Here is a 14,260-nt window from a genome sequence, read left to right on the forward strand (position 1 = left end):
TACGACACCTCCTTGGGCCACCCCTCGCGAAATTTCATGGGTGCTCACCCCAATCTCCTCCTCGTCGAGGCCGGCGAGCCGGTGCTAGCCGCTCGTTTGTGGCTGCAACCACGGCCTCGTCGCGCGACGGTGTATGCTGCGTGCTGCGACCGGTGTCGCGGTTCTACTACCGACGACCGGCCGTGCTGGAACCATCAGGCACAGGTGCTGGAATTGGCTCTGTCGAAGCTGGGGAACAGCGGTGCTGCAACCGCATATGTGCGGAGTTGGGACTGACGCGCGGAGACGCTACAACCAGCATGCGGTCGTGCTACGTTCAGTGCACGACAATGACACCCACTACCGGCGATTGCTACAACCATGGATGTGGATGATCGCGACTGGTGACAACAAGTGCTACAATAAGCATGGCGATGTTGTGATCCGCGCGGTGGACGACGTCAGTAGAAAATTCGGGAAGTTGTGAGTTTTTTTGCTGGATTGCTGGAACCGTGATCATCAGATGTTACCACGGCGAGTTCCAGGTGCTACATCTGCGGCCATCAAATGCTGGAACCGTGGTCACTGAATGCTACCATGGTGTCTCTCGGATGACACGTCCATGGCATCACATGGTGGAGCGGTTGCCACTGGTGCTACCACGGTGACCGGCCGCATCAACAGCTCACGGCGAAAGCTGCACCGGCGGCTCGATTTGCTGGGATCGGCACCGCAATTTGCTGCCTATGGCGGAGCAGCAAGTACATATGTTGCATTTGACGAGCGACGACATCAACAGCGCCGGCGAGCACGCACAGTGCTGTAAGCGTAGGCGGTGGGAGGTCGTGGGGGTCATGCGCGACGATCGAGGTAGGGAAAGAAGATTTTTCTTTTCTTTCATTCTAAATTTGACGGTCAACGGCGTCTGGATCCAATGCTGGCGCGGCGGCCGATGGAAAATTGGGCCGGTCGACCGGCTCCTATTCGGCAATAAGAAAACGCGCGTGCTCTAGCCGGCGAGGGCCACGCCGTGTCGCCGTTGCCAAGCATAGGATAGAGAGACCGATAGCCCGCCGGTGGCACCCGAAAGTAAGCAGGAAGCACGTGCTACCAGGATGGCGACAGGTTAATATACAATCATCGAAGCAAACAAAGTCGGGCGAGGGAGAAGAGCCTAGCGTGCGCACCCGATCTAACGTCCTCGTCGCGCACCACGCCACAACGTTGCACGGCTCCAACGCCGCACCGCATCAGCGCCTCGTCACCGATCAATCCATCCTACTACATGCGACGGAGGACGTTGAGGTGAGGTGGTGACGAACCAATTTCCTTTCCGCGAGGCGACGACGAAGCACGGGAGCGGAGCAGAGGAAAAACTGACGTGGGGAAACGACAGGGGAGGAGAAGCAAGCGGCGGGCGCGGGAGGGAGCCGACACGCAAGCGCGATGCTGATGCTGATGCTCATCTTTCCACGGTTACGCCGCCCCCGCTGGCTCGGCTCGCCTTAAACTAAGCTCAAGCTAGCGGCTCTCGCCTAAAGCCTCCCTCCCTCCCTCCCACCCCCGGAGAAGAAAAGGACCAACCGACCCCAAAACCTCTCCTGCTCTCCCTCGAGGCCTCCTCCACTGGGCGCTCTCGTCGCCTCCCCACCCATTCCAGCGGTTGACCGCGGGATTCGGCCAGGTGAGGGAATCGCCCAGCTGATCTCGTAGATTTACGCTCTGTCGGTTGCAATTCTCGCCGGGGTCTGCTGTTTCTGCGCCGTCGTTGCTTGCTTGGTTGGGTAGTAGTAGTAGCTCGCCGGCCGGGCGGCCTGGTGGGGAGCTAGGGTGGTTCGCGCGTGCTCCCAATTCCGATTCCGGGGGAGTGCTGCTTGCCCGTTTGGCGAGGAGAGCGAGGTGAATCAACAGTTTTGGGCTTTTGGCTGCGCCGTTGAAGTGGGGAATTTAGTTTCCGTGCTGCTTGTGGCGATTTCGGGTGGGCGCGGCTCATAATCAGCAGTAGTCGTCTTCCTGTTCGTTTCTCCCCTCCAACGGAGATCTTTACCGCAGATCCGCCCGGACCAACATTCACGTCCTGCTGGGAGGTAAACCCATGATCATTGACCGATCGGTTGGTTGGTTTATTGGTTCATCGGTCGGCCGATCTCACTTTCCCCAAATTTACTGCCTGGGCAAAAAGATACTACTGCAGAGTCACGGATTCTGATTCTGATTCTGATCCTGATCCTGATACCGACACGATTCCGTGTAATTACTGTGTGCGCAGTACTGTAGTACTAGTAGATTCATGGCCGGCCTAATTTTATTGGAGTATTAATGTGTACCGCTACAGATTTATGTTGTACTATACCCACTAGAACCTCCCATTTATTGATCTCTGCCGTTTTTTCAGCTCAGTTGCTGGATGACTGCATTCCTTGTAGTATGTCTCTTGCAGTTGCATGTTCACCGCACATGCCTAGTGATGCTATTTCTATTTGTGAACCTTTTTAAGAAAACTTTGCATGTTAACCCACTAGGATTCCATGTGTGGTCTCTCTCCGAGGGATGTCCCCTCTTTTCGAAAGAAAAAAATGTGTGGTCTCTCTCTTCGCACCAGGGGCATCCAAAGTACCAACATGATGATTGTTTTGCTATCCCAAAACCATCCTTGCCAGACCTGATGCATATCAGGAAAGGCCTCTAGGCCGTGCTTGGAATCGGTGTAATTCAATACGGAGGTGTTTAACTTACACGTGTATCGTACCGGCCGCTGAGCCATTTCCGGACGGAAGCGAAACGGTGGGCCGAGACGTGTATTCTTTGCAAGTGTATTTAAAAGGAAAACGGTAATCCAAACAAGCCCCTAGTCAGTTCGTGCTGCGCATGCAGATGCAGGCATTTTTATGGTAATATATTATGATCCTCACCGTCGGTACGTCATGTGATAAGTAGGATGATCACCGAGGCTCAAGTATGGAGGCAGGCGGGCCTATTAATAGGAGATTTGGACACCTTCTTTGGGGCGTTGACAAGGTGGGTCCAGAGTGAGTAGTCCACTTTATAGATGAGGGTGGTGGTGGAGGTGGGGTGCAAAGCATTGTAATCCAAAATGTAACGGCTTGTTTGTGCGTATTTGAGGAAAAAACTATGATCCTACTCGCTACTAGACATTGTTGGTTGCTGATCATCTCACTGAACCACACTTCAGCGACTGAATATGTGTCTGTCCCTATATGACATGGGAACTTCACCCATTTCGTTGACCTTTGAACCGCACTTTCCCTCGCCACTCATGTCCATAGTGATAGTTTTGGCCAGCCTACTCATGTCACGCTCAAGGTCTCTAAGAAGAGGGAATCCGATTAGAAATGTTTCAGTTTTAGCCTGATGTGCATATATGTTTGAACTATAAAACTGTTTGCTGAATCACATATATCGTTTCTCTTGTTTTTTGACATAGTGAAAATGGAAGGGAACACTAGAGGAGGTGGGCATTCTGACGCATTAAAGAACTACAATGTGGGCAGAACATTAGGTATAGGCACATTTGGAAAAGTGAGGATTGCAGAGCATAAGCATACAGGGCACAAAGTTGCTATAAAGATTCTGAACCGTCGTCAAATGAGAACTATGGAAATGGAAGAGAAAGGTATGCCTCCTTGTTCATTAGTCTAGGCTACATTCGGCTTTGCTTGCTCAAGATTTCCAGTTATCTGCTTTCAGTGCTGGTCAGACTTGTGAGTGTGTTCCTGATTCCCAGTTAATTAATTAGTCGAGATAAAGTACATTTGTCTAGGATACATCAGGCTTCTGTAAAGAAGAAAGTTCACCTTGTGTTGTTGCTGTGAGTAAGTAAAATTTGCAGCTTGAATTTCTTCATAGGCTGAATGTCTTAACACTTCTATTGTTTTCTCATATCTTGTTTCCAGCAAAGAGAGAGATCAAGATATTGAGGTTGTTCATCCACCCTCATATCATCCGGCTTTATGAGGTCATTTACACACCTACAGATATATTTGTTGTGATGGAATATTGCAAGTATGGTGAGCTATTCGACTGCATTGTTGAGAAAGGGCGGTTACAGGAAGATGAGGCTCGTCGAATCTTCCAGCAGGTGCCTTTTTCTGCTCTTGGCATGCAGGAACACATTTTTTGGGCATAAAAATAGGAACTTTGCTGAGCTTCTTATTTTGATTGTGAAATGTCTGGATATGCTGGCCAATTGTCCAGTGTCCACATTCCTCGCGTGCTGACTCTGCAAATCCTGATCAATTTGCTCAGTTTGCATTCATCTAATTTTTAGCTCATGACCTGTACTACATTGAGTTGCAAGCTTTCCAAGGTGATTGCTTTGTCGTTTGGGTTTAACTGATCAAAAAGTTAACGTCTTCTTGATGCGTCTATTGTTTTAGTATCACTCCGGTGTCTTGTTCTTTTGATGCCTTGGTTATCTTAGTATCACTAGTTAAATCATTTTTTGTTTAAATGGCATCTTCTTCTCTATGCCTTGATTGTCTTAGTCTCGGTACTTAAATCAAATTGTGCTTTAAAACATAAAGAGATGGTATATCCTTCTGGAGGCGAATATGTAATTTGAAGGGTTCTTTCAGATTCACTGGATGCATATTCAGTTTTTGTCTCAATACTTTTTTTATTTAAATTTTCTTGCACAGATTATATCTGGTGTTGAATACTGCCACAGAAACATGGTTGCTCATCGTGATCTAAAGCCAGAGAACCTGTTACTTGATTCCAAATACAATGTGAAACTTGCCGACTTTGGGTTAAGTAATGTCATGCATGATGGCCATTTTCTGAAGACTAGCTGCGGGAGTCCAAACTATGCTGCACCAGAGGTATTCACTAATTTGTCTTACTTGAGTCTTTATCCTTGTGCTTCCTGAAACGCATTGTTTGCGTTAATAGCTTAGCGAGTGTTTCTGTGCAGGTTATCTCAGGTAAATTATACGCTGGACCTGAGGTTGATGTTTGGAGCTGCGGGGTGATACTTTATGCTCTTCTTTGTGGCACTCTTCCATTTGATGATGACAATATTCCCAAACTGTTCAAGAAGATAAAGGTGAGACAGAACACATGTAGATTAAGTTGGACCTGACAAGTGTATACCTTTTGTTCTGAAAATCAAAAAACGTTCATGTAGATTAGTTGGACTTTATGTTCAAAAAAAAGATTAGTTGGACTTTAGCATTCATTTTTTATCTGGAGATTTGACGCCCCCTTGTTTGGTGTTCCAGGGAGGCATCTATATCCTTCCAAGTCATTTATCTGCTCTTGCAAGGGATTTGATCCCAAGAATGCTTGTTGTTGATCCTATGAAGAGAATCACAATTCATGAAATTCGAGAACACCCATGGTTTCAGAATCGCCTTCCTCGCTACCTGGCAGTGCCTCCACCAGACACGGCGCAGCAAGCCAAAATGGTACCCATCTATTTCACATTTCAAGTGACTATCTTATGTGCACAGTAAAACTTCTCAACCTTTATCGACTAATATATACAGGATCTTGGATGGATCATAGGAAAAGTAACATCGATACTTTTGTCATGAAATGTTATCTTTTATGGGCATAATCTTCATATAATATTTGCAAACACAATATTATAGAAATATATGGTCAAGTTGTGGCTCAAAGATTCTTTTTTCTCAAACATGCACCAAATTGCATGGTCATTTCGTATTAAGAAGAGAACACCGAGAGTCTGAGTAGGCAACTTTTCACGAGGTCACAGAGGGGGCCCTAGTGGATATCCACCTTCATAAACGTGGTTAAAGGGGGAAGTTTTCCTCCCTTGACGGTACTTTGTTAGGTAGAAATGAGGCATCATGCGGAGGCTGCCCCTTGAACTCGAGTGGACGAGCTCACGGGCCTGTGCTCTAGCCAACCGAGCACTGCTCGGTTCCTCTAAAACAAGATCAGTTAGGACTAGCCCTTGGTGGTATTTTTAATAGAAGAAACAACCTTGACACCCTGTTGAGTCGAGATTCGGATGCGGGCGGGCTGGCTGCATACTGCATGCCTTGCCAACAGGGCGATGCTCCGTTCTCAGATACCCACATTCATAGCTCTTCTAACCTTTTATTTGCGAGTAGTCCACATGCCGTCCTCTTGGCCATGTACATAATTGTAAAAAAAAACTATACTGCTTAAGTGAAAGGCACCGCTCCTGCTGGTTACTCGGGAAAAAACTAGCCAAACAACAAAACTATCCAGCAGCTGTGGCTCAAAGATTTATGAGAAGAGGAAAGATTATGAAAGTTAAACATCATGTAATAATATGAAGTGAAGGGAGTAATTCCTTACTACTAGTAATCTATCCCAACGAGATGAAAAGGTAGCACCTAGCACGTTAAGTCTCCTTGCAATGCCGCTTCTATTTATCAAAAATTTCTTTTACTAGCAAGCTTTAAAATGCTATTTCTACGTCAATGTATGCTGATTTGCTCTATGTTCATTTCTGAAGATTGATGAAGATACACTTAAAGAGATTGTCAACCTGGGATATGATAAAGACCATGTGTGTGAATCATTGTGCAATAGGCTGCAAAATGAGGTATATGCAAACAAAAGTCAGTGCTTCATTCCATTCAGTTATTTCATAATTGACTTTAGACAATTTTCCAGGCAACTGTTGCATATTACTTACTCTTGGACAATCGGTTCCGGGCCACTAGTGGCTATTTGGGGGCTGACTATCTACAATCAATGGTTAGTTCACATTTGCATCATCTGTGACTTGTTTAATTCATAAGGTTTAAGCACTATTAACTTTCTGAATGGATGGTTCTCCAGGGTAGGAGTTTTAATCAGTTTACTTCATCGGAATCAGCAAGCCCAAGTACCAGGCAGTATCTTCCAGCAAGCAATGATCCTCAAGGCAGTGGCTTGCGGCCATATTACCCCGTTGAAAGAAAATGGGCTCTTGGGCTCCAGGTCTTGCACATTATCCACTTTACTTTGCTTTGTTTTGCACATTGAGCTGTTGAGCTAATGCATCACTTATCCACCAGTCTCGAGCTCAACCTCGTGAGATAATGATCGAGGTTCTAAAGGCACTTCAAGAATTAAATGTCTGCTGGAAGAAGAATGGACACTACAACATGAAATGCAGGTGGTGCCCTGGGTTTCCTCAAGTCAGTGATATGTTAGATGCCAACCACAGCTTTGTTGATGACTCTACCATCATGGATAACGGCGATGCTAATGGGAGGCTACCTGCCGTGATCAAGTTTGAAATCCAGGTGTGCAATCTCACCTTCTAATACTACTGTATTCTTTTTGCAATAACAGAAATATGGATTTTCTACTCAATCTCACTAGATAAGCAAAGGCTGGCCAATATATTCGCTTCATAATTGTTACAAAGTATTGTCTGCATGTGTCTGCTTTGTAACCAGTATATCCTGCATCTGCATGTGTCTGCTGTTGCCAACAAGTTCTGTCTGCTGTTGCCATATTGATAAAACGAACTTCCCAAGTTTTAGTGCTGCACAGTATTGGTTGGTCATACACCTATCGTTAACCTAGTGTGATATTATTTGTTAATGCCTGTATACTTCAGATGTTAACAGTTCGCCGGCATGGTGTTGTATATGCTCTCTATTTGCCTCTGAATTTATGTATTTGTTTTTTCTTCAGCTTTACAAGACCAAGGATGACAAGTACCTGCTAGATATGCAGAGAGTTACTAGACCTCAGCTCCTCTTCCTGGATTTTTGCGCGGCCTTCCTTACCAACCTTAGGGTTCTATAGTATGGTGCCTGTTCTGGTTGAGTGATGAATAGTGAGACATATGACCGTCAGCGATGAATAAGTTGGTGCCTGTTCTGGTTGAGTGATGAATAGTGAGACATGTGACTGTCAGAGATGAATAAGTGATGGTGTGTAAATAGGTGGTGTGTTTGATCTTCGTTTTACCCAGTCCCTGACAGCGAACCGTGTTGTTTGGGTGACTAGTCCTGTGTGAAGCACCAAAAGTGTTGTTTGGGTGACTAGTCCTGTGTGAAGCACCAAAAGGTTAAGTGGTTGTTATAAATAAGACTTATATGGTAAATAGGCGTGGTGAACAATTTTCTTTTTCTTTTTGGAATTTTTGTGAACCGTTTTCTGATTCTGCAGGCTGCGCCACCGCTGGTTGTGATGCTGCAGCACACGCTTTTGTGATATTTTATTACAAGATCTGGATACTATTTGCCTTGCTGTTGAACCTGTACCTGAATTTTCCGCAAACCGCTAAAAAGACTAGCAAGAATACCACACTGTAGCAGCCCATTTCTGGAGGATCGCTTGCTTTTTGAAGAAAGCGAATCAAGCAAGCCAAATGCGCAGAGCAATTTTATGCAAGCCAAATGCGTAGGCTTAATTCTCTTTGATAGTATTTTCATAAGACTGAAAAATCTCTGGGAAGAAATTCTTACTGGTTCGGCCCAAAATTTTACGCGCAGATATGACTGCATCCGCATGTTGCTCTCTTCCCTGCCCATCTTGTGCCCGCGACCTAGGGGCTACTCCCTCCGTTTCAAATTACTCGTCGCAGAAATAGATGTATCTAGAACTAAAATACATCTAGATACATCTATACCCGTGACAAGTAATTTGGAACGGAGGGAGTAGGATGCAAGCGGACGGTGCGCGATTGTCCACCCGCATGTTGCTCTGCTTCCCTAAAAAAGAATAAGAATTAGGACAATTTTCATTACGTGGACGGATATGGACAACGTAGATGCGTCATGCCTTCCCTCGCCCTTACTTCTCGGTCCTATAAACTGTAGAGGGAAGTCTATTTTGAACCCTGAGAGTAGGCAGCCATACAAACGAACCCTGATGTCCAAATCCATGAAGTCCGTGTCATATAGTTTATAATCCCGGTCATAATGGCTGTTTACTGCGTACGCAAACAGGGGATTCAAACATGGCCCTGGAAAGGCCGGGAACATGCTGAGTCAGCTGCCTGCAGGTGGGTGTGAGCCTAGCGACTAGCGCGTTGGCATCGAGGGGGGCATGAACAAGGCAAATGGTGTGACCCGTAAACGGCGTAGCCGGTGTCTAGTGCAAGTACGACGCGGACGGCCTCTAGTGCAATTACGGCACAGACAGCCGCTGCCCATTCCCGGCGAGGAATCGGGGTACTGATGGGTCGTGGACCCAACTACAACGTCCCGTCGAGTGGGACAGCAGGCAAGCGGCGATGGATCTGCTCTTGCTCTGCCAGGTGTCGCGCCTTTCGCTCTGCGGCACTCCATCGGTCTTGTTGTGCGGCATGTCATAGCCTCTCGGCGCAGATGTGCTTTCTTTTTGTTGTTCTGAAGCGCTCCAACAATCTTGTTGTGCGACACACGCAGCCTACCTTGCTCCCCAGTGTTGCTGCGTCCTGCGCCAAGGGTCTGCTCAACCCTGGCGATGACGCACAACACAACGTTGTCCGACGCGTTGTCGGGGACTCCCTGGGCCTCAACGGGCCGTTGCGCCTGCACCGGGTCGTTCCCCTCTTCGAAGAAGTTGATGGCGGAGGCGGCGCTTCAGCGGGTTTGCATGCTTGGAAATGATAGAGGGGCTATAGGTTGCACTAGACGTGTCGCTGCGTGTCGCGCGCCGCCTAGGCTTATACCCAATCACTGGTGGCGGGAAACCGATTTGAAAGTGGTGGGAAAGGATGGCGTGTTCGGAAAACGCCATCAATGGAAAACTTAGGAGAGAAGTGAAAAACTTAGGAAAGAAGTAAGTACGAGCTAGCACGACACGTGCGCACACAGTGTTTACCCACGGGTGTGATCAATATACTCGTGTGCCTTATAGAGCACACAATTCACACCAAAGAATCGTATGTGCTGTCACGAGTTCTCACACACAGATTGACTCTGTGAATAGTGTGCGTATCTTTCAAATCACCACACACGAGTATTCATCTCACCCATCGTGTGCCATGCTTCAAGCCGTCGCAAACATTTTGTGTTTGTAAATCGTTTACCAAAAACGCACACGGGTAACGCTCACAGAAATGCATGCGTTATGAACACGTTCACACACACAACATTGTATTTAGTTGTGTGCCCTCTATCACACACGATCTGCATACCATCATCATGCCCAATGAATGGGCCAATACACACATTTCATTTTCTGGCACACGAGTATTATTTGTTACTGTTTGGAATTTGTGCAACGCACATAATTTGATCAAATGGTTTCTGATACATGTGTTGTCTTATGACCTTCCTGCAGTAGTGTATTTCGCCAACAATCCTAGCAGCCAAAGAACCTCTGCCATGCTACCGCTAGTCTTTGTCTCTCTTCTTATGTGGTTATTTTTTTCCTTTCACGTCCTTCAGGATCAAGACTGTGATACGTCTCAAACATATCTACAATTTTTAATTATTTCATGTTGCTATATTATCATATATATATATATATATACACTTTTATTACCTTTTATATTATTTTTACTGGACTAACCTATTAATTTAGTGTCAAGTGACAGTTCCTATTTTCTGCTTGTTTTTTGTTTCATGGGAAATCAATTTTTAAATAGGTCAACATACGTTGTCGATTTAACATGATTTTTTGGGCAACAAGAAACACTGGAAGCTTCAGGAGACATCGAGGAGACCCACAAGACAGCCATGTGGACACATGGCGGGACCACGGGGGTGGCCGCGCCATCTGTCCATGTGGAGCTCCCGAGCACCGCCTTGATCTGATTCCATCGCCATAAATTTTTATAAATACTGAAATCATACGTTGTTCCTCCAGAAGAATTTTTTTCGCCGTTGGAAGCCTCTGTTCTGATGAGATCCCATCTGGAGCCATGTTTTGGAGTTCTTCCAGAGGGGAGAGCCAGTGTCAGGAGCCTCTCCGTCGCCCTTGCTGCCTCCATGACCATGTGTGAGTAGTTCCCTTAAGACCTACAGGTCCATAGTAGTAGCTAGATGGTTCTCTATCTCCCTCTCTCTCTCTTTGGATCTTCAGTACCTTGTTCCCCTTCTTCCTTGTGTGATTGAGATCAATCCAATGTAATTCTTTCGTGTGTTTATTAGGACATGATGAATTGTGAGTTTATGATCAAATTGTTCATTGAATATTATTGAATCTTTTGAAGTTTATTTGTTGTATAATTAAATAGTTATGTATGCTTTCTGAACTATTTGTCTTATTTAGCAAAGATTGATCGGTAGTTCTTCATAGGGAGTGGTGCATGGTAGTGGGTTTAGTCTTGTGGTGCTCTAATCAGGGACAATAAGGATGAAGGCACATATTGTACTGTTGCGACTAAGGATAAAACGACGGGGTTTAATTTTATTGCTAGATTTCTTTTTGTCTACATTATGTCATCTTGCTTATTGTAATGCTCTGTTTCTTGTAAACTTAATACCTTAGGGTGGAGTATGCTGGATAGCGATTTCAGGGTGGAGTATTAGTAGTAGATGCTGTTGGATTAGCGGTCTACTTATCACAGACATAATGCATATATGAGATTATGCCATGAATGATCATAGTCATAAAGATAGCTCTTCTTGTCAGTTGCCTACTGTAATTTGTGAAGGAAATATGCCCTAAAGGCAATAATAAAGTTGTTATTTATATATTTCCTTATATCATGATAAATGTTTATTATTCATGCTAGAATTGTATTAACCAAAAACTTAGTACATGTGTGAATACATAGACAAAATGAGTGTCACTAGTATGCCTCTACTTGACTAGCTCGTTAATCAAAGATGGTTAAGTTTCCTAGCCATGGACAAGAGTTGTCATTTGATGAACGGGATCACATCATTAGAAATGATGTGATTGACTTGACCCATCTGTTAGCTTAGCACTATGATCGTTTAGTTTATTGCTATTGCTTTCTTCATAACTTATACATGTTCCTATGACTATGAGATTATGCAACTCCCGATTACCGGAGGAACACTTAGTGTGCTATCAAACGTCACAACGTAACTAGGTGACTATAAAGATGTTCTACAGGTGTCTCCGATGGTGTTTGTTGAGTTGGCATAGATCAAGATTAGGATTTGTCACTCCGTGTATCGGAGAGGTTTCTCTGGGCCCTCCCGGTAATGCACATCACAATAAGCCTTGCAAGCAATGTGACTAATGAGTTAGTTGCGGTATGTTGTTATGCGGTTTGGCCGATAAAGATCTTCGTAGAATATGTAGGAACCAATATGAGCATCCAGGTTCCGCTATTGGTTATTGACCGGAAGTGAGTCTCGGTCATTTCTCGAACCCGTAGGGTCCACACGCTTAACGTTTAATGACGATCGATATTATGAGTTTATGTGTTTTGATGTACTGAAGGTAGTTCAGAGTCCCAGATGTGATCATGGACATGACGAGGAGTCTCGAAATGATCGATACATAAAGATCGATATATTGGAAGGCTATGTTTGGACACCGGAATGGTTCCGGATGAGTTCGGGCACTTTTCAGAGTACCGGGAGGTTACCGAAACCCCCTGATGACCCACAAGTGTAGGAGATCTATCGTAGCCTTTTCGATAAGTAAGAGTGTCGAACCCAACGAGGAGCAGAAGGAAATGATAAGCAGTTTTCAGTAAGGTATTCTCTGCAAGCACTGAAATTATCGGTAACAGATAGTTTTGTGATAAGGTAATTTGTAACGAGTAGCAAGTAATAAAAGTAAATAAGGTGCAGCAAGATGGCCCAATCCTTTTTGTAGCAAAGGACAAGCTTGGACAAACTCTTATATGAAGGAAAGCGCTCCCGAGGACACATGGAATTATCGTCAATCTAGTTTTCATCACGTTCATATGATTCGCGTTCGGTACTTTGATAATCTGATTTGTGGGTGGACCGGTGCTTGGGTGTTGTCCTTACTTGAACAAGCATCCCACTTATAATTAACCCCTATTGCAAGCATCTGCAACTACAATAGAAATATTAAGGCAAACCTAACCATAGCATGAAACATATGGATCCAAATCAGCCCATTACGAAGCAACGCATAAACTAGGGTTTAAGCTTCTGTCACTCTAGCAACCCATCATCTACTTATTACTTCCCAATGCCTCCCTCTAGGCCCAAACAATGGTGAAGTGTCATGTAGTCGACGTTCACATGACACCACTAGAGGGATGACAACATACATCTCATCAAAATATCGAACGAATACCAAATTCACATGACTACTAATAGCAAGACTTCTCCCATGTCCTCAGGAACAAACGTAAATACTCACAAAGCATATTCATGTTCATAATCAGAGGGGTATTAATATGCATAATGGATCTGAACATATGATCTTCCACCAAGTAAACCAACGAGCATCAACTACAAGGAGTAATCAACACTACTAGCAACCCACACATACCAATCTGAGGTTTGGATACAAAGATTGTATACAAGAGATGAACTAGGGTTTGAGATGAGATGGTGCTGGTGAAGATGTTGATGGATATTGACCCCCTCCCGATGAGAGGATCGTTGGTGATGACGATGGTGATGATTTCCCCCTCCCGGGGGGAAGTTTCTCCGACAGAACAGCTGTGCCGGAGCCCTAGATTGGTTCCGCCAAGGTTCCGCCTCGTGGCGGCGGAGTTTCGTCCCGTGAGCTTGCTTATGATTTTTTCTCGGACGAAAGACCTCATATAGCAAAAGATGGGCATCGGAGGGCCACCAGGGAGCCCACGAGGCAGGGAGCGCGCCCAGGGGGGTAGGGCGCGCCCCCACCCTCGTGGCCAGGGTGTGGGCCCCCTCTGGAACTTCTTTCGCCCAATATTTTTTATATATTCTGGAAATAATTTCCGTGAAGTTTCAGGACTTTTGGAGCTATGCAGAATAGGTCTCTAATATTTGCTCCTTTTCGAGCCCAGAATCCCAGCTGCCGGCATTCTCCCTCTTCATGTAAACCTTATAAAATAAGAGAGAATAGGCATAAGTATTGTGACATAATGTGTAATAACAACCCATAATGCAATAAATATCGATATGAAAGCATGATGCAAAATGGACGTATCACCCCCCGGGGAGTCAATGGGCCTTATTGGGCCTTAGTGGGAGAGAGGAGGAGGCGGCCAAGGTGGCCCCCCAAGCCCAATCCGAATTGGGAGGTGGGGCCGCCCCCCCTTTCTTTTTCTCCTTCTTCCTCTTCCTCTTCTCCTACTCCAACTAGGGAAAGGGGGGAAACCTACTCCAACTAGGAGTAGGAATCCCCCTTGGGGCACACCATAGAGAGGGCCGGTCCTCCCCTCCTCCACTCCTTTTATATATGAGGGAGGGGGGCACCCCATAGACACACAAGTTGATTGTTTAGC

At 45.5% G+C, this 14,260-nt stretch overlaps 1 protein-coding gene across 2 annotated transcripts; it reads left to right on the forward strand.

The window, feature by feature from the left end:
• The first annotated feature begins 826 nt into the window (after window positions 1–826).
• LOC125552064 (serine/threonine protein kinase OSK4) lies at window positions 827–8,184 on the forward strand. 2 transcript variants are annotated; one of them, XM_048715527.1, is made up of 11 exons: window positions 827–849; window positions 3,425–3,613; window positions 3,894–4,078; window positions 4,638–4,820; window positions 4,913–5,044; window positions 5,220–5,405; window positions 6,449–6,538; window positions 6,610–6,693; window positions 6,778–6,918; window positions 6,996–7,226; window positions 7,624–8,184. In XM_048715527.1, the coding sequence occupies exons 1-11, from the start codon at window positions 834–836 to the stop codon at window positions 7,735–7,737; spliced, it is 1,551 nt and encodes a 516-aa protein (XP_048571484.1). In that variant the 5' UTR covers window positions 827–833; the 3' UTR covers window positions 7,738–8,184. The 2 variants fall into 2 exon arrangements, with proteins under 2 accessions (XP_048571484.1, XP_048571485.1); XM_048715528.1 differs by lacking the exon at window positions 827–849 and adding an exon at window positions 1,328–1,663.
• The last annotated feature ends 6,076 nt before the right edge of the window (window positions 8,185–14,260 follow it).

Source organism: Triticum urartu, chromosome 4 (assembly GCF_003073215.2).
Source record: "Triticum urartu cultivar G1812 chromosome 4, Tu2.1, whole genome shotgun sequence".
In the NCBI taxonomy this organism is placed as follows: Eukaryota; Viridiplantae; Streptophyta; class Magnoliopsida; order Poales; family Poaceae; genus Triticum; species Triticum urartu.